The following is a 20,681-nucleotide window of genomic DNA, read 5'->3' on the forward strand; positions in this document are numbered from 1 at the left end:
AATGTGCAGCCCCACCTAGATGGATGAATACCAAGCCATTTCGACACCTGCCGCTGGTTATCTGCTTGGCTTGAAGGAGAGTCAACACCAAATGGGGAAGCAGTGAATTCTGTTATCGTTATTTTTATAGCATCTTTCATGACACAGCAGTTCAAGGGAGTCAATCAATCAAAGTTTATTTATCAAATGCACAACAATACAGCATGCAGCAGTAGTTGCTGGCAATGGCAGATGCTGGCAATGAAATGCAATATATTATGTCCAAGTAGTGCAGTATGTGTCCATGTAGCCATTACAGGTGATTTGCTGAAGAAGCTGCAGGTTGGCTGTTCAGCAGTCTTATTGCCTGGGGGCAGAAGCTGTTTCGTTATCTGTTGGACTTTGACCGAAAGCTTCAATACTGTTTACCAGATGGTAGGAGAGCAAACAGTTTGTGACTGGGATGACTAGGGTCCTTGAGAATGGACCTGGACTTCTTAAGACATTTAGCTGAGTAGACATCAGTAGACATCTAGCTCTTAAGACATCTAGCTGAGAAGACATCAGTAGACATCTAGCTCTTAAGACATCTAGCTGAGAAGACATCAGTAGACATCTAGCTCTTAAGACATCTAGCTGAGTTGACAGTAAAACAAAGAACAAGCAAAGACACTTGAAACACATTTGCATACTCATCATTTAATACAAATAATTTTTGCAAGATCGAATATGGGCTGTGACATTATTATTCTACAGCCATGGAAAAACTGCAGAAAGCATACTGTAGGCTTCGTGGAGGACTGAAAGAGGGGCAGAGATCAAAGAGCATAAATGTCGTGCAGGTGTATAGGCAGATAACATTCCTCTGATGGAATCAGGAGTCACACCTTAAAGGTGAGTGGTAGGATTTTAAACCAAATTCTGAAATCTACTGGGAACCAATGCGATGAAGGCAAAACTCGAGATATTTGCTTATATGCTCAAAGGTTTTAGTTTTAATTTAAGTCCAAGCAGCTGAGCTGTGAATTTATACTGAAGGAAAAAGGAAACACAACTTTTTCTGGAATGAGAATACAGTAGTTATAGTTTATGTACTTTCACAAAAAGTTGTCAATTTGTTTTAAGCCCTCTGACCAGCAATACAGCTTGTGCAGTGAGGCATTGCAACTTGCCAATCACATGAAAGCTCGTTAGGTGCACTTTTACCCAATGAGGTCCAGGTGGAACAATGCCTGATCAGGTCGCCTTTAAAAAGGCCTTAATTCAAAGCTTAGGTCTCTGCAAGAAAAAGGTTCCGTAATGCCTCGAATGTCACCAGAAGCAAGGGAGAGGGACATTGGCATGCTGCAGGCATGGAAGTGAAAGCTCATACAAAGCCTACAAAGAACCAGACCCAATGTTAATGTACAGATTCTAAAAAGAGTGGAACAGAGAGCAGAACCTTGCAGGATTTCAAATATGACCAGTGGTGTTGTGATGGAACACCATCAAGTTTAAAGATGTTTTTTTTCCTGTCAGGTAAATAAGATTTAAACCACTACAAAATAGCTCCAGTAACTATCCTTTCTAATCTATTCAGCATGCTATGATTAGCTTTATAAGAGGCTGCACTGAGACCTTTGGGGACAGGACCCAGCAGTTATTGATAAATCAGTAGTAATAAGTAGTAATGATGATAAATCTTTTTATCACTGATAAAGATCGCAATACTGAGCATCAGTGCTTGGACTGGGCCAGGACTGACTTTTTCACCAGTTCTGGTTTTAGAAGCTGGTGACTGTTGCACAAAGTTGCAGAAGAGCAAATGTGATTTCGATTTTTAAATCAAAATAAAATAACGTGAAGCATAAAGCCCCATACTGTACTGTATGTTGTCTGATGTGAAGTAGAATGGAACCTGTGGTACCCTCTCTGCTGCAGATGTCTTATTTCTTTCTCTTCAGATCACCTGGATCCACTGAAACATGGCCATTATCAAATGATCAAAACCCTTTTTATTTTCTCAGAGCACAGGCATCTGAGCCATACAGTAGCATCAAGTGGAGGACAGACTGTCCTGATAACTCCCAGACCTGTAGTCAGCTGAAGCGAAGACAAAGGGGCTTCAGCTTAACTTCACACCAGCTTCTTTGGAGATCCAGACTACATGGGCTTTAGGTAGCTTCTGTTTTTTTTACAAGAGCACGGAGATGTGGACTATATACGGACGTTCTGTGAAAGCATGGGCCAATTTTACCCTAATCTTTTCCACATTGTGATCCCACAACACAGATGGGAACATTAGGAGTCAGAGAGAGAGAGACCTGACACAACTCACTAATACTGTAACACTTAAAGGCTCATAGGATTCCAACAAGACATGTGTCATTAGTGCACAGAAAGCCTAAACGCAGGCCAGATTTCAACTCCTGCCACGCCCCTATAAATGTGTTCAGTTCTCTGCTGGGGAGCCCTGGTCACACAGGTGGCACAGCCCATTCTTCAGATGAGGCTGTTATTTGTTAATACCAAAGCCACTTATCAGAAAAATTCAATCTGGATTTGAACCAGCAACCTCCAGAGGCCTTTAACAGAGACAAAGAAAACAAAGTCCATATCAAAACTATTTTGCTGCAAAACTACTACCTAGAAATTCCTGTTATAAAAAATACAGATAACATTCTAAATTTAATAACATTTTGAACAGCAAAAACAGCCTTGAGACATATTGTAATTCAGATACAAGTTCAGATACACTGAAAGACACTAAGTTGTCTACAGTTTTTAGAAGTTGTGACTATCATAGACTCTAATTAATACTTTAAGATTAATTTGGTTCTACTTAGAAACAATGAATTATAGTTTATTTCAAGATGCAGATAGTAGCCACTAGATGGTTAGACAATGTGTCCTTCAAAGGTAATTACTCCTTTTATCAAGATCTTTACTGCAATTTTTCCCTTTGAATTGAATAAGTTGTAAAGATTGTATCAAGATCTTCCCTGCAATTCCCTTTGAATTTAACAAGTTGAAAAGCAATTATTCCTGCTGTTTGATCTTCCTGAAAAGTCTATGTGACATTATAAAAAGATCTTAACACTGAAAATAAAAAAAGAAACTGCTATACATAAGATAAGAAGTACTGTAGCTTTCTGTTAAATGTTCTAAGCTGAGGATCTACGATTAGAAACCAAACTTCTGTCTCAGCACTTGGAACATGACTTGATCCATAGAGAATATTAATATTTCCTTACACTTATATGGTACTTTTCTGGACACTCCACTCAAACCACTTCACAGGTAATGTAGCCAACACCTGGATGATGCAATGGCAGCCAGGGTATAAATGACTCATTTTAGCGCTTAGATTGAAATTTCTGTCTTGTGTAAGGAGAGGACTGACAGAAAACTATGCACAAATGCTAACGAGAAGGGAGAGAAGTTCTAGAGTAGAGTTATATGTCTGGAGGAATGAGTGACTAAGCGATATTTGGTTAGATTAGCAGAGCACACATTTTAAGCCTTAATAACTTCAAAAATGGTTGGATAGACATTGTTTTCATTTAAATATTGTTCAAACACTTTTTCTAAACCCCGTTATGGGAACAATACTCTCGTTGTCATGACAATCTCCTGAAATGTCAATGGACATCAAATAAAATCTAATTAACTTTCTCACATGTAATTGCTTTATTATTTGTCTTAATATATCCAAAGCCTTGGGCCACGATTAATATGTATCCCCTTTTTGCCAATAGCAAATTGCAAACATATCACTTGTTGTTGATGTTTGCCAAGGATGCCTTAAAACGTGAACTTAGTGGAAAACCACTGTCTAGAGAAATTCATTTTTTGTATTTGCAATTGGCAGGAAATCTGAAGTTTTGACTGGGTCCAGGCCTTGCTTGGTCCTGTAGGTCTTCAAAACACTAAATCTATAAAGAAGATAAAGGTCTAACTAGCAGCAAATTATCAGCTTGCCCTAGATGTGATGATTGAGTTTCGCTTCTAATGGCTGTTACTACAGTATTTCAGTAAGTAACGAAGGAGATAAAAGGATGCTGGAGGAGTTCCAAACCACTTAAAAACTGACAGGAAATGACTCCATTACTACTGGATGATTGCCCTGATTTCATCAGATGATTAGACAGAAAGTTTCAGAGATCTATAAATGATTCTGCTGAGAAGTCAATTGGAAGAACAAAGGAAAGAAAGTTATTCTCGATTTGCTCATACTGTAGCTACACAAACGACAGAGCCTGTGTCACGCAATGTCCAGGTTTAAAACTGTGCTCCGAATTCCAGCAAAGGCTTTATTTCTAATAAAATAAAAATAAAATGCTCAGTTGTTTAAATAATTCTCAGGTTCATTTAGTCTTACAAGAGGGATTGCATTTTACTACATTCATTAAAATATAGTATGGTTTTGCCAATCTTGTGTATTAGGTTTGCTTTTTTTTTTACAAGGCACTGTTACTTGCTGGTCTCAAGTTTTCGATTTTCATGCGGAATTACGACATCTAAGAACTGGACGTGCCTGCGGATGTTTATTGAGTATTTAGTGAACTGCACAGGTGGAGAAGGGATGGAGGAGATGTGGGCGAGGAGTAGTGTTAAAAGACAGATTTGTGTATGATACTGCGTATGTGAGCAATGACACTGGGAATAATATTGATTTGGAACAGCTGGGACAAAAGCTTGGGCTGTCATCATCCCTCCCAAACTTAGGTTAGCAGCTTCCATTGAATAAAGGCTGTCAACATAAACAGAAGTAGGAAAAATATTTTGACATTCAGAGGACATGTGCTTCACTGGGAATGACATCCCTTATAGGTTTATTATTGATCAACACATCCCTGGCTTCTACTGTAGGTGCAAGAGCTACTTTTGACCTACAGTACCAGTTAGGCTCCTGGCACTTCTCAGGGCACCAGAGAGGTGGCCAAAGAAAATGCCCACTGCTTCTCCTTATGCCTTCAATCATTTTGTTACAGGGAAAGAAAGGCGGTTCCCTCTTGGCATGGATTCAGTAGGCAGCTGCTTCATATTAAGACGAGACGTTTATCGTCTTAACCCCGGCCTATCTTATCTTTTCTTGCTAGTGAAAAATAGTTTAAAAGCCCATCCAGAAAACGTCTCTGGGAAAGTTAAGCTGCATTCTGAGGGAAATGCTCAACTTTGGGAATGTGTATTTATCTCTTTAAAGAAAGGGTATGTGCTCTGTGATGGACTGGCATCCCTTCCAGAGTGTATCCTGCCTTGTGCCCATTGCTTGCTGGGATAGGCTCTGGCTTTCCTGCGACCCTGAATTGGATGAAGTGGTGAGAAAATGGATGGATGGAAGAAAGGGTATTTACTATTTACTAGATCCACAGAAAGTGTTGTGAAATCCTCTCTGATCCTCACTCAGCATTTCTTATGGCTCTCGAGCAGAATCACAACACATGTCTTAACATTGCTTCTCACTTCTTATTGATGTATTAGCTCCAGGTACCTTTGTTTTTAAGCCAGAGAGCCACCTGTCACAGCGCAACAGCTGGAGTTCCGTGATCAGTTGTCCCTCAGTTGAAATGTAGATCTTGATGTACGAAATGAATGCGTAAAAATTAATTTAATATTAATAACATCAAACACACCACTAGTAAGGACTCCCAGGTGACTCTTCAGTGCTACTCCAGGTGGGGCTGCACATTGGTGGTGGTGGAGGGGATCCCCATTACCTGTAAAGCGCTTTGAGTGGAGTGTCCAGAAAAGCACTATATATGTGTAAGCAATTATTATTATTATTATTATTATTATTATTATTACTCTCCCTGTGGTCCAGGCAGTTAGAGTCTGGGTTGAAGTTGGGATTCCTCACGCAGTGCTACACAATGGCGGCCTCTTGTGGTCATTCTCCTGTACTGCAGTCTCCCCACAGAAGATCTGTCACATTGCATAAAAATGCACAGTACAGCAGTTTTTGCTGCGGCCAGTGAGAAACAACTTATCGGTTCAGTTTCGGGTAGGACTATTGATTGCGGAGTTTTGTTGTAACTGTTTTATTTCTAAATTATGTGTACTAAAAACCTATAGGCAACAGACTTTTATCTGTGCTGTCCTCTATTCAACATATCGCACATAATAATAATCCTTACATTTATATAGCTCTTTTCTTGCCACTGCACTCAAAGAGCTTTACAGGTAAAGGGGACTCCCCTCCATTGCCACCAATATAAAGCCCTCACCTGGATGATGTGATGGCAGCCAAAGTTTGACCAAAGTGCGCCAGTACGCTCCACACACACCAGCTGTCAATGGGGAGGAGAGAGTAACGAAGTCAAGGTATTATGAGGAGTCCATGACCAATAAAGGCCAGAGGCAAATTTATCCAGGACACCCGTGTTACTCCACTAATTTTTCAAGAAACGCCGTGAGATTTTTAATGACCACAGAGGTTCAGGACCTCAGTTTAAAGTCTCTACAGTGTCCCCCTCACTATACTGGGGCATTAGGACCCAGACAAACCACAGGGTGAGTGCCCCCTACTGGCCCCACTAACACCTCTTCAAGCACCTCTTCAAGCAGCAACCTTAGCTTTTCCCAGGAGGTCTCCCGTGCAGGGACTGCCCAGCCTCACACCTGCTTAGCCTCATTGGGTTGCCAGCTGTGAGCTGCAGGGTGATCTAGCTGCTGATACATATTGCATCAAGAAGAAGATGAAGAAGAAACAAATGCATGTATATAGACAGCACTTTTAATCACACATTGACTCATGTCATCCACCACCGAAATGCAGCACCCAGCAGGATAAAAATACTTAAAATACACAACTATGCAACATGCATTTGGTAAATATTATTGATGGTGATTTGAAACAGCGATGTCACTATTTTCTAAAAGGTTTTAACAGGTTTTGTTTAAATATAGGTCATTTATACAAGTAAAATTAGAGGTCATGCGTTAACATGTCCCAGCTTATTTTTCACATTCCCTTGTTCCCCTGTCACCTTCTATCAACTGTAGTTCTCCAACTGACTTAATGCCCTCATTCACCCCTTTAAAACAATTTAAAATGAACTCCTGGAAATGATTCGCTGAAGCTCATGAGATGTCCTTATTGGCTGTACTTTACTCCTGAATCTCGTTCATTGTTCTAGAGTCTTTATGACTACAACAGAGGGACTGAAAATACTTTCTGTATGGTCACTTTCTGAAAAGGACTTTGTTGGGTAAGTGGCAGGCAGTTAAACCTCAAAGCTCAGAATCACTCAGTGAGCTGATTCACACACCCTGATCGAAGATAACCCACAGGAGGCCAAAGACAAGAACCAAAAACAGACCAGTGAAATGTGCCTGCAGAGATCTATTCAGATCAATTCAGTTTCAGAGATGTAATAAGGGTACCATCACACAGCGAAAAACAATATCTAAATCATGGATCGTAAGAGCATACAGACATACCATAGAGTAAGTGCACTTTCATCCATCTCATTGAAATTTGATATTTTATTTAAAATTTCATGAATCAACAACATATTGAAAAAAACAGCACCACAGACTTCACTGCCTCAAACCCAGGCAACAGATAAACATATTTTTTGCCTTTTTGGGAATAAGGACAGATAAGACATCATATTTATTATTGCATCCTTGTATTTTAAAAAAGTTCCCTTCCAAACCTTGGAACTTTGGCTAACCTGTTGCCAAGAGAACATAATATAAAAAAATCACAGTTTGTAGATATAAAGTACAGTACAAATCATGCTTTGACTCACTCATTAAATGTGGATAGTGTTTCATTTCTTAATAACTGTAATTATTGTTTCACAATATCATTTTACTACTGTGTTGTCTAGATTTTATGCAGAAGTCTCTCATTTTCATTTCCTACTGTATCTTATGAGTGGTACTCAGGTATAGTCTGATTAGTAGGAAGTGATCTCTAATTCAAATTAAGTGGAAGTGCACTTAAAATTAACGACAGGAGGCACTTTACACAAAGGGTTCAGGGGTCAGGAAGCCAGCCATGCTGGCTGAAGTTGATACTCTGACATTTTTCACAAAATAGCTGGATGGGATCCTTGGACCAATTAACTGCTTAACTACCAAACATCGTCATGTAATAATGTGAATGAACTAGTCAACAGCCATAGTAAAACATAAAACATTGCACTGCAGAAAAAATGCACTAGTTAATGCCTTAGTTTTCATATTTTCAGGTCCATTGCTTTTTGGTTACCTGATGAAAAACGTTAGTTTTTCACAACCTGACATTTTTGCAGAAGGAGTTCAGGTAGGTAGTTGCGTCAGCATGCGTAGGCTGCAAAGGAACAGGTAAAGGTTTATTCCAACAGACACAACGTTCCAGGTCTTCAGGTCTCATTAATACCTTTATGATTGATTTATAATACGATCACATTATTACACATCACACAAATTATAATTTGAGCCGGAAGAAGGCTCACAAGCCAAAATGTTGTGCCTCTTTACTCTTCAGCATGGAATAATCCTTTACCTGTATTTTTGCAAAAGGCTTAGTTTTGAAGGATTTATAAATAGAAAAATACTGCTACCAGTAGACACTAGCAGAGCCCCCAGATGCCAGATCCTCCGTGGTCTGCAATGGATGAGGAACTGCCAGGACTGGAATTCTGCAAGACGTTACAAAGCAGAGCAGCAGCAACACCAAGCCTGTTACTAACATCTACTAGCACAGGAAAGCCTCACTGCAGCTCCTGCCAGTATATTGTTCATAGATTTATTAATCGTTCATTGCCATGACTTGCACTATACAATACTGCAAAACAACAGCAGGACACTATACAGTATGTATGGAAAGAAATGATAAAGTTCCGAAGGTCAAATGCATTTTTCACTGAATGGTAATTTCATCTTTAAGTACCCTCTGGGGTACACAGTCCACTAGCTGGGTTCCTCTAACATATATGAGGAGAGAAATCCACTCATCCAGAACTCCAGATCTTATGTTGAATGTACTCCCTGTAAATTGCTAGCATTTACAGTGCCTAGAGAAAGTCTGCACCCCCCATCCAAACGAATACATTTTGTAGCCTAAAAGTCCGAGATCAAGACACATTAAATCAGATTTTTTTTTTTTACCTTGATCTACAAATTGCAACACAAAGCCTCCGAGTGAAAACCAAATGCTCAGACATTCTGAAAAGTCATTACAAATGAAAACCTAGAAAAATGGGTTGGATACGTGTACACAACACCGAGTCCGGAAGCAACCATTTTCTTAAATTACAACCATAATTAAATTTCGATAGGTCTGTGGCAATGAAGCAAACCTACATTCGGTAATGCTTGTCCATTCCTCTTACAGAAAGTCAGGAGTGTAACTATAAGTAAACAATTCATTTTAATGTATCTTCAGGCAGTTTGGCCACAAAATGTGTGACTTTAGAAGAACTTGTATGAGTATTCTAGATTATGCATGAGTTTAATTTCTTTAACATCACAATTGTTGAAAAGCACTAGTAAAAAAAACTCCAGAGGATGATGTTCAATGGAACATGTGCTCAAAGTTAAGCGATGTCCTGTGTCACACTGTCAGAATGAGGAAGCTTTCTGCTTGAATGCAATATTTGTTTTCACCTTTCCAAACTTTCAAGCTAATGTTTCAAAAAGTACTGGGTTTTACTTTACATGGTTTGTTTTATCCACACCTACTCTTTCTTTCACCAACTTGCATATGGTAGTTACTTTAAGAAATTGAGAAGAAGAAATCTCCCGTACTTAGTTCAGCAATTGAAGCAAAGTTTTCCTTTTGCAACACAACATTTAGTACCGATACTGATCTCCCAGCACATATTCAAGAGTCCTTATCTGGGTGATCAACAGTGGGATATAGTATGGATTCTGCAGAAAACCAGAAACTCAGAGAGATTGCATTTAACACACCTCTGCCATGTGCACACAACTACGAATAGTGCATAAGCATTAAAAAGGTACATGAAAAGTAACCACTGAAAAACCAATTCATAATTTCAGTTAAGGTACAATCACACAAAATTATTAAAATATTTCCATGTACTCCGAAAATGATTCCCCAAATTCGTAGAGAAAAAATATTTAAAAAATCTTTGCTCACGTAGTGAGCTAAATTCTTATTTGCTGAAGTAATTATTTTCAATTATTCGGGAGGAATCCTTGGCACTACGGCAATATTTGAAAGAAGAGGCGTTTACGCAGGAAATTGAAGGACCCAGGCATCTGTTTGTAAATTCCTTTGGCAGAAATCTGGGACACTTTATCTGTAACCTGTGAAGAGAAATAAGGGTAGAAGGATCAAAACGGATCATACAAAGTCTGATGTTGGGCTCATGATTATCCCTTACAAAGCTTCCCAAACTGTGTGCAATGGCCACGGACATAAAATACAATACAATACCTACAAAAATCAAGCTACCTGTAATGTTCTGTTTTTAAATATAGTAAACACATCACATTCTTATCACATGACAGTGCACATACCGAGAGACTCCATTAAAGTGACAGGCTCGGCTCCTTCAATCTTAATCTTATAATAAATGCCTACCATCATCAGCATCGTGACAAGGTCTTCATCCTTGGCATTCTGGGCAAGGATATTATCCAGAGTTTCCACATACCATGATCCGGCTGCTGTGTCTCTCCAAGAAACATAGCCTGTGTGCCACCATAACAAAAAATATCAGGACCACAGGAAAAAAAAGAAGCTTGATATCAGATTTGCAGTCACATATGTTTGTTTTTGTATTTTCTCAAACATCTTGTTGTTTAGAGCTGCTAGGGTAGAAGCAATAGGGAGATAATCAGGGAGGGGTTTAAGAGATAAAGGAGTTTATCACAGTCAAACTGCATCTTAAAATGTCAACATCTTTAGACTCACACTAGGAAGTACCATAGCTGCTTATGCAACAAAATAAATGACAAAATAATTCAGTCCATACCTTTTCTAACCTGTTTCTTTCAATTCAGGGTCAGAGTGGAGCCAGAGCGTATCCCAGCAAGCAACGGGCACAAGGCAGGATACACCCTGGACTAGACGCCAGTCCTTCACAAGGGCAGACAGACACACATACAGGCACACACTCATACCAGGGACATCTTTCCCAGCAGCCAATCAACCTACCAGCCTGTGTTTGGACTGCAGGAGGAAACCGGAGCACCCAGAGGAAACCCACACAAACATGGGGAAAACATACAAACTCCACACAGACAGCACCCCAGGTCCGGTGGCAAACCATGGATCGCTGCACTGTGAGGCAGCAATGCAGACAACTGTGCTATCATGCTGCCCTACAAATTAATTAACTCCACAACTTAATTGCTGTAAACTGGTTGAAAACCCAGTGTGAACAGTTCCTTGTCAAAGCAAAAACAAGTGAATCTGCACACAATATGAAAGACAATAACACTGCAATAATAAGCAGGTCTCTCCCCCAAGGCATTCATAAATAAAACTGCTTGTCTCTGCGTTTTTAGAGAACAAAAGTGCAAAGAGTGATCATCTTTAACAGGGCTGTGACTGCACAAGGGAACTGCAGGCAGGAGGGAGACCTTGAGAGAGAACATCAAGGTTTCCTGACACAGTTCTCAAGATTCACCTGCCTTCCCACATTGTATGGCATCTAATTCTACAAGCAAAAAGATTTGGAGCTGCATTTCATTTTCAGCTTTCGAACCGATAAAACAACACAAACTAGACAGTGTAACATTCACATATTCAATCAGGTTTGTGCAAGTTTGGAGCACGATACCTAGCTATACTGTGGATGCAGAGCCTCTGGGGTCTTTAAGAAATGGTTAAATGAGATCCAGCAGATTGGTAGCATAGAAAACTAGCTATTAAATGAGCTAGACAGGCTCGAACAGCCTCCTGTTGACCTTTAGGGACTTAAACAAGTTACATATTTGTTTAAAATGCACGGTTTTGCCTTTCCTGAGGTGAATCATTTTAGGGACAAACTGGCTGTTGGTTGGTACTGGGACAGCTCTCTATCATAAAATATTTATGGTCTCATATCACTTTTTGCCCCTACAGCATTTTTGTTTTTTCCGGAGGCGCATTGCTGCCACCAAGGGAAAAAAAAATCCTCACCCTTATCTCGTAATTACGAGATAGTAATTCTCGCGTACTTTATGTGATCACGCGATAGCACAATTGTCATATACTGTAATACCTACAATATCGCTACGTGCGGACTTATGGTTTTAAGCAGGGGGGCTGACCGCACGTATAACTGTTCATAACGAAACCATAATTGCTTTGATCTCTAAATCCCACAAATGTGTTCAGTGCACAGTGTAACAGGTTGTACACACACTGACGTAATCATTGCTATCTCGTAATTAAGGGGATATTTTTTCCCTTGATGGTAGCAATGCGCTTCTGTAGTTTTTATATTGCCATCAATAAAGAAAAAAACTCATTCCGATAATAAACACAAGACCCCAAACTGCAATGTCAAACCACAACACAGACTGCTCATACAAACTGCGTCTACTGGACCTGGAAAAGTAGAGTATGACACCAAGATGTCACTGGGGGTAGGGAGGGATGCCCGGGCGTCGACTTCATCAGTCAAACTGAGCGAATCGCTGCTGGATGACATGGGCATGGCATCAGTCTGGTCATCCAAGCCACCTGATGAAGGCCCAAATCCCTCCGAGACCTCAAATCCCGTGTCCTTTTCATCTGCAAGAATAAGGCAGATACTTTTCCTCTATTTGATTACCCAGAAAGGTAGATTTCCTGTATAAAACATCGCTGCCTGGCAGTTCAGTACAATATCTACTTCTCAATCTTTTCCTTATGGTTTTCCGATTTTGCATACAGAGGACCACACAATTCCGACCCTTCGCTCAATGGAAGTAACCGGCACTTGCCTCCTCCACAGGCCTGGATAAAGAAAAGCTTCGGTTTCCCCTGCAGAGTCGGACAGTTCTGCCCGTTCAAATAATTGGTAATGTTCTGAACAGCAACGATGGGGCCGTCGACGCCGTGGACAGCACCAGGAAAGCGACAGTGGCTTGCCTGCAGAAAACAATTAACACATTTAGAGGGTTTTCATGCAGTCAGCCACCGGTGCAGGGAAAGCCGTCTTTGCTGGGAGCGTTATTTAACACAATGGAAGGCTTTATTTATAAAACACGAAGATCCCCACTCCATTTTGTGTGCTAGCTTAATGTTCTGCCTGTAGTGTGTGAGGAAAAGTTACTCCTTCTTTTATTTTTTAAACACAAGGAAAGATGGCCCATGGCTGGTGTCACATCCCAGTGTCCTCTTTCCTTTTTTAAGTGCTGTGATTCTGGTGGCATCCTTTGCTTATGTCACAGGGAGGGCAGGAGGGGTCCTTTTAAAACAGAATGATGGCTCAGCCGCAACTGCACTTAGGTGCAAAAGTGATGTTTATTAGGACAGTGCTCCTCACAAACAATTATATATTGCAAAAAAAACCCAACAAAATGGAACTAGTACACACACAAAAAACGAACCCTTTCTCTAAGAAATAGAGACCAGGAGTCCTACCACGCCTAGGTCCAATCAGCTCCCCACTCCAACTATAGCAAGACTAAATTCCTGTTAGATCTCTCCCCCCCTCCTAAATAGGTACCGTATAGCCCTGCCCCCTCAGACTGTACCACTGTTACATAATTATGGAGCTGCATTTCCCCCAAGATAAACTCATTTCCCAACATGGCAATGGTAAAATACAGTGTTTACATGTCAAACCTTACTAGTGCTGCTAATGCTGAAAATAATCAGTTTAAATAATAAATATATTTCACACATCTAGCTAACATTATGTTTTGGAAACTTCTGACACTCTCAAATTGCAAACTGGTTATTTTCTTCAGCGAATGGACAAAGCAGGTGAATTGCGTCACCTACAATTCTCGGGAAACACCCCGTCTTCACTCCATTTAAAGGTGCTAGTTACCTCAGATCCATGCGACAGAATGACCACCACACAGCAGTCATAACTTGAATGGTCCTTTTTTGACAAAGCAGTCAGCTCTTGTCTGATTTGCTGCATGGGAACAAGAGAATACTTTAATCACCCGCTCTAGGTGAGATGACAAGATTTTGCAGTACGATACGTGAATAGGTTTGGAATGCCCATTTGCCATGAACACAGAATGTAGGTTTAAAACAAATGGGTATACATCAGGTAAGGATATCATCTCTTCAAATTCTGCATTGTTTTTGCACTGCAAATCACTGACATTTGGGGTGAAACGGAACAGGTCTCATGGAAAAGTAATCATTCAAAAGGAAAGGAGGATGGAGGGGTCCGCCACTCTGCTGTTGCTCGTTGCTTTTTAGGTACCACGCAGGAGGAATTTGTTCAGTCATGAGCCACTCAAAAACACGCAGTTTTTTTAAAATAATAAACAATGACCAGAAACGCTACAGGGGGCCCGACTAGCTCTGTTGGTAGAGCGTGAGACTCATAATCTCAGGGTAGTGGGTTCATGTCCCACGTCGGGCGCCAGGTAATCCATGTTGGAGGTTGGGCACAAGACTAACAACCCTGTCCTGTAAAAAACTAATGTTACGGAAACAAACATCCACCCATCCCATCCCAGGCTATCCATGCAGCAAGATTTTTTGCTAAAACTGTCAATACAGTTGGCTATATGCAAGCCTTCTCAATTTACCTTTGATTTTAGGTTTCTCTTGACAGCGACAACAAAGTTAAAGGCCTTGAATCTTTTCTCCAGTCTGTCACAGTCAATATCGGATCCTGTGCGATTGTTTAATCCAGACTGATGCTCAAAATCCACATTGTTGATGATTAGGCAGTGCCCACACGGGTTCTGATCCATCTTGTACACCTGAAACCGCACATTAGAGGGTGTATTTATCTTACAGTACATACTGAAGGCATAAAACATTCAGATGAAAAAAGTCGCACTGATGGTAATATATGAGTTTCACATAGGTAACCAGGACCTTCATCTGAAAGTCTCAAGAAATCTTAAGCCTTACTTCATCAGTTGCCTCAGTTGGCTGAAGGAGGCTTTGGTTTGCCTTCTGATCCCGGTTTTTTCCTGATTTGTTTTTTATTGAGTGTCCATATCTCACCGTGGATGAATAAACTCTGATGCCTTTCAGTAATTTGAGATTACCAAGGCTATTAAAACAGCTACAAAAGACTGCCTTTAAAGTCTCTGGATTGAGAACAGCCGATGTCATACCGCTATGTTGTATTCTGTACCAGTACACCTTCTGCATAGAATGAGCATGAACTATAGTACCAATACAAGATGCTCAGTAACGTCCTTATAAATGAATACTGGAGCACAAGATACTGAAGAATGTCAGTGAAACTGTCTTGCCTTACCAAATTGAAACAGATTTGGAAACAGGTCTGAATTTATTTTTTATCATATACAGCATTCTCTCAAAATTGTCTTCCAAAAGTGCAGGTGTACTGTCAGATCAAACGAAAACAATAGGTGGAAATGTCCCAGAAATCGGCTGGATACTTCTCAACATCTTTTCTTGCACACAGAATACTCTTAACAACTCACTCAGCTTTTAAAGGTGTTTCATTGAAATGACTTTGACACCTTTCTCATTTAGAGGCTTTCTGCGCTTTGTGACGATTGTCAATTGGTCAAAAGTTTTGGGAAGCTGAACGGTTTAAAATATTAAAAATAACACAATACAGTTGATCTAAACTATAAATAGGGTATATTATCACAGTATCGCAGTATATCACAAAGAACAGAGAAGCAAACAACAGCCATAAACCCGGTGTAAACACTTAGTATTTCAGTGGTTTGGTCTAATTACCTGGAGGCTGTTGCTTCTTGGTCTTCCTTCTGGTTTGGGATCAAGTTCATCCTTTTGAGATGCTAAGGCAAGAGATAAGCCTTTATTAGTAACATTCTGAAACAACAAAGACCCTCAGCTTGATATTATTATCACCCTATTTAAAGGTGTTTTGGGTGGTGATTTAGATACTACAGTTTTTCAAATTAGGGGTGTGAATACAGGAGCACAAGGAGGTTCAATATCCTGGGGTTTCCAGGAAAGTCAACTTACAGTACAAAGCTAGCACTGCACAGATGTCCCAAACATACTTATAGACTGTGATTTCATAGGAGGACCAGGCAAACAGGGCTGTGTGTTCGATTGCTGAGGTCTCAACCCAGTTTATCCGTACTGGTAGACCTCCAGCGGGATAAATCCTTCTGGCAGAAACTGTAACTACAGAGGTGGGAACAGCGTCATCCGCAAAGCTGAGCTCTCTGTGTGTGGTTGCCCCCATTTCTTGTCATTTTTTTTTAAAATACCATCTGCTCAGCGGATCTTTTTATCAACCCAGAAAATGCCCAGAAACAACTGACGGAAGATATAAGATGTGAAAAAAGGGTTCTTTCTGCACAAAGACTTCTTTTGGTACAAGACATTCCATGCTTAAGCACTTCTGAGTTATGGCAGGGATGGGAGTGAACTGATAAGAGATTCCAAGTGTGAGGTAGAGACTCCCTAACTATGGGAAGATAAGACCGGCCATTCAAAGTGTTCAAGGTCTTGGGAATGTCCTAACACAGGTGACCTCCCCCCCTTACCATGGTAACAATTTGCGTCAGAAACGGCTGAAGTTTGCTACAGAAAATGGAGCTTTGTACCTATATCTTCGAACAATTCTTTGATCTTCTTGTTCCTTGCATGCAATAAACTCAGTTGTTCAACTTCATCTCGGGGTCCAGAACTTATCTGTCTGTTACAACACATCTAACACACAATGCTACTCTTAGGACACTATGTCTTTGCATCCTAGTGCAGTGCCGAATAGTTATTTACAGCACTTCCAATCACACAACAAGTGTGTGCATAGTTTCTTCAAGTAATTCTAAGTACTACAATGTATGTTACCATGACATTTACAGCATTTAGGTAGGTCCAAAGACAGGTCAGTACTATATACAATGTATACACAGTGATGGAGCTAGGGTTTTCAGTGACATTACAGGTGGTACAGGTGGTACAGAAAATCAAATAATTCCCCCCAAAGAGGTGGATATTGGAGCTAAACAGCTGTGTGGTGTAAAACGTTTCATCTGCAAAAAAGGAGCCTTACTTTCTCCAGATATTCACTGAAAGAAGTGAAATGCCCTGGAAAAAACAGAATATTTCAGCTTGCAGAGGATTGTGTATGCGATAATATCTCCCTTGAAAGACTTGATCACTGACAGCTGTTTTGTCTCTTCAGATGAGGGCTGTCTAATCCTGGCCCTGGCGGACTGGTGTGTCTATACTGTAGGTCTTCTAAGTGTCAATAAAGCTGCAGCACCCAAAGAGATTTCTGATAAAGCTATTAAATTGGTCCAATTAAGATAGTCATGAGCTCGTTAGGATACACTGGCCCACCAGGACCAGGGTTAGACAGCTCCTCAGCTAGATAGAATGTAGCACATCTTGCATGCTCAGTGCACGGTAATCTTTGATGAACCTTTAAAAGGTTTATTGAAGTAAATAACAGTAAACCTGGTTCTACTCCAAAATGTACTTTGAGTCAAATATAAATTATTTGCCGATTTAGTTAACGGAAAAAAACATTGTATTTTTAGAGCAATTTAACACTTGCTACAATAAAATTTATAAAAGGGATTTGCAGTTCTATAGTTGAAGCAGCTTTATAACCTTATAAACTTTATAAGGTTTATATCTTATAACTTTTCCTAGTAGAAAGAGAGCACCTTTCCATCAGTATATCATAACACTGTAGAATATTTCTTACGATAGCTGGTTATCGTATAGTTTTCGTTATCTGGGCTGTGTGTAGGCCTGTCTTGATGATAGGGTATGTCTCCTCTATCGGGTATCTCTTTGTTTCCTTCGGGATCTGTTGAATAAAACACCAGACACGTTACAGTATGTGGCACTTTTTCTTAATATTATAATAATAATTCCTTACACTTATATAGCGCTTTTCTGGACACTCCACTCAAAGTGCTTTAGAGGTGAGGGGGATCCCCTCCACCACCACCAGTGTGCAGCCCCACTTGGATGATGCAACAGCAGCCATAGTGTGCCAGAACGCTCCCCACACATCAGCTCTCAGTGGGGAGGAGAGCAGAGTAACGAAGCCAATTCATAGATGGGGATTATTAGGAGGCCATGATTGGTAAGGGCCAATGGGAAATTTGGCCAGGACGCCGGGGTTACACCCCTACTCTTTTCGAGAAACGCCCTGGGATTTTTAATGACCACAGAGAGTCAGGACCTCGGTTTTACATCGCATCCGAAAGACGGCGCCTGTTTAAAGTATAGTGACGGGGGCATTAGGACCCACACAAGCTGCAGGATGAGCGCCCCCTGCTGGCCCCACTCACACCTCTTCCAGCAGCAACCTTAAGTCTTTCCCAGGAGGTCTCCCATCCAGGTACTGACCAGGCTCACACCTGCTGGGCTTCAGTGAGGCTGCCAGCTGTGAGTCGCAGGGTGATGTGGCTATTGGCAATACTAAAACAAAGAAGAACTAAACAGAATGAACGACAAATAATAGAAATAACGGACTTAGCACGTACACTTTAGGACAGGGATGGGAACAGGCTGCACTAGGACAGGTGGAGGTGGCTGAATCTTGACCCCCTTCTGCAAGGCGTCGGCCACGTGACCCTGCCCCGACTCCTGAAGGCACTCCAGGAAGGCAGGGAAGGCCCGGCTGCCTCGGGTCTCCAGATCTCTCACCAGCTGCCGGGCCTGGTCTCGACGCGTGCCGGCACTCTGCGGGGGACACGCGAGAGAACCGCAGCTCCTTCACTACAGACCCCCGGGCTGCGGGTCTGCGTCACGCTTCTGATCACAGTGACATGGAGGAGACTCCCATTCGGTTGCAGTTTGAGCTGTTCCAGATTTGATCAGTCTTGCATGTAACAACCAAAACTTAGTGCTGAAAGCTTCCTGCTTGTTCTGTGGAGGACATTTATCAGACAGCATGTGGAGCAACTATTGCATTAATTACACATGCCTGGAATTTTAAAAAGCTGAAACATTTCCAACTTGGTGCTATAATAATAATAATAACATCACTTTATTAACCCTTTACAATTTCTTGCATTAGGAATTTGTCTTTTCACATACCCCAGCTTTCTCTCCATGAGACACACAGACACACAGACAGGGAGAGAGCATGGGGACAGAGCGCAGGGTCAGCCATTGTACAGAGCCCCTGGAGCAGTTGGGGTTAAGGGCCTTGCTCAGGGGCGCAACGGAGTAGGATTCCTCTGCCTGCTGCGGGATTTGAACCGGCAACCTTCCAGCCAAAGGCGCAGATCCTTAGCCACAGAGCCACCTCTCCGCCCATGTTGTCCTAATAAGACCTAGGACTGTGAAAGGGTGTGTTCTTCTTCCAAAAGAAGCGCAACCTTTAGCTAGTCTTAGGAGTCACAGTCTTTTGGGCATCCCTGTCAGTAGCAATGACTAAAGCAAGGAACTGGGCACTTACACAGCTATAGTGCACTGATCAGGTTCAATCGAGGTAACATGGGTCTATACTTATTAGTTTGTTCTGCCTGTTTATTGAAGAACCTACCAAAAAGAACTGCCTTTCAGGCTATTGGTTTTTTTTGTTAGGCAACATGTCTCAACTGTTATTCCACTACTGACTATATATATTTGAGATTACATTCCAGGGATCTACACTTCTTGTCTTGGAGATCTTGCGTCTCCTATTTCTTATAATAATGACCTTTATATGGTTCAATATAATTTTCAAACCAAAAGAGATTGTGGCTCTTCAAGACCAAATGTGCAGATCTCTGGAATATTATTACAAAAACATTTATATATAGACAATGATGACATGCTTTTAGACCCTTTGCTATACTCTGATTGTCCTCAATCAATTAATTACTTACTCTTGATTTAAAGCTACTTGGGAAGCCAGCAGGACAGTGGCTGCTCTATGACAGAGGTTGCAGATCCCTGTTATATACTGTATGACACTCTGTAACTCTGTAATGAACACATTCCTCCAGAGAGTACAAAAATTAAGGTGTATATGAAGAAAACACCGTGAAAACTGTAAGATAAGGAGACGACACTGATTATTTATGTATTGGTTATTGCCAATATCTCAAGGATACGTTTCCAGCAGTGTTGGAATTATTTTATAACCGAGGCACCTCAAAATGTGGTTGTGAATGGGCCAGTTGAGAGTGTTAAAGGCCTACCTGTATTTCATCAATCATGTCTTGAGTGAAGACGCCCTTTGACAGAAGTCCATCATACAGTTTTGAGGGATCCAACTGCTGTACCAGCATGGATCGATTACTCTGTAATATCTTCTTGTGCCTGCCATCCATTCTTCAAAGAAGAGCCCGAAGGGGGGGGGGGGATTAAGACTCTTAACCTGTGAACGTGAGCTCAGTTCAGCCTAAACTGGACGTCGAACATGAACTACATCCTAACCGAAACGAAAGCGAAATGCCGAAATCAGGAATTTAGTTGTTCAAGTTTGGAAATTCCATCATGCAATCGTATACGAAAAGAAACCTAGCAGACTAAGGAGCGTTTCACCGAAGCTACGATAGCCAAGCACCTTTAACCCCACTTAAGTATATTAAAACGTTCTTTACATTTTCCTAAATTCTTCTGTAATAATTCTTGCTGTCTTCCAAAAGCATCCTTTTCTTCCGTGTTTGCATGGCTGAACCACGCCCAGTGCGTAATGATGTCATCACGCCGGTTGACCGGAAGCGTTTTGATAAAA

At 41.0% G+C, this 20,681-nt stretch overlaps 1 protein-coding gene and 1 non-coding gene across 2 annotated transcripts; one reads left to right on the top strand and one right to left on the bottom strand.

The window, feature by feature from the left end:
- Nucleotides 1-7,428: 7,428 nt before the first annotated feature.
- LOC148817447 (caspase-9-like) lies at nt 7,429-20,608 on the bottom strand. Its single transcript, XM_088938214.1, has 10 exons — nt 20,143-20,608; nt 18,496-18,694; nt 17,706-17,810; nt 15,752-15,813; nt 14,611-14,787; nt 13,890-13,979; nt 12,835-12,982; nt 12,458-12,643; nt 10,502-10,611; nt 7,429-10,224 (listed from the first exon to the last, which is right to left on the bottom strand). The coding sequence occupies exons 1-10, from the start codon at nt 20,272-20,274 to the stop codon at nt 10,120-10,122; spliced, it is 1,314 nt and encodes a 437-aa protein (XP_088794340.1). The 5' UTR covers nt 20,275-20,608; the 3' UTR covers nt 7,429-10,119.
- trnam-cau (transfer RNA methionine (anticodon CAU)) lies at nt 14,369-14,441 on the top strand. The gene has a single exon. It is a non-coding gene; the product is annotated as a tRNA-Met (tRNA).
- Nucleotides 20,609-20,681: the final 73 nt, after the last annotated feature.

This window comes from Atractosteus spatula, chromosome 20 (genome assembly GCF_055471065.1).
Source record: "Atractosteus spatula isolate fAtrSpa1 chromosome 20, fAtrSpa1.hap1, whole genome shotgun sequence".
Classification (NCBI taxonomy): Eukaryota; Metazoa; Chordata; class Actinopteri; order Semionotiformes; family Lepisosteidae; genus Atractosteus; species Atractosteus spatula.

What these genes read in the sequence shown, in the direction of transcription:
- LOC148817447 (XM_088938214.1), bottom strand. Translation starts at nt 20,274, where the DNA reads ATGGATGGCAGGCACAAGAAGATATTACAGAGTAATCGATCCATGCTG. An exon ending in ACATGATTGATGAAATACAG is followed by an intron (nt 18,695 to 20,142) that starts GTAGGCCTTTAA and finishes TGTCCCCCGCAG; the next exon opens with AGTGCCGGCACGCGTCGAGA. An exon ending in CAAGAAGCAACAGCCTCCAG is followed by an intron (nt 14,788 to 15,751) that starts GTAATTAGACCA and finishes GTGCGGTTTCAG; the next exon opens with GTGTACAAGATGGATCAGAA.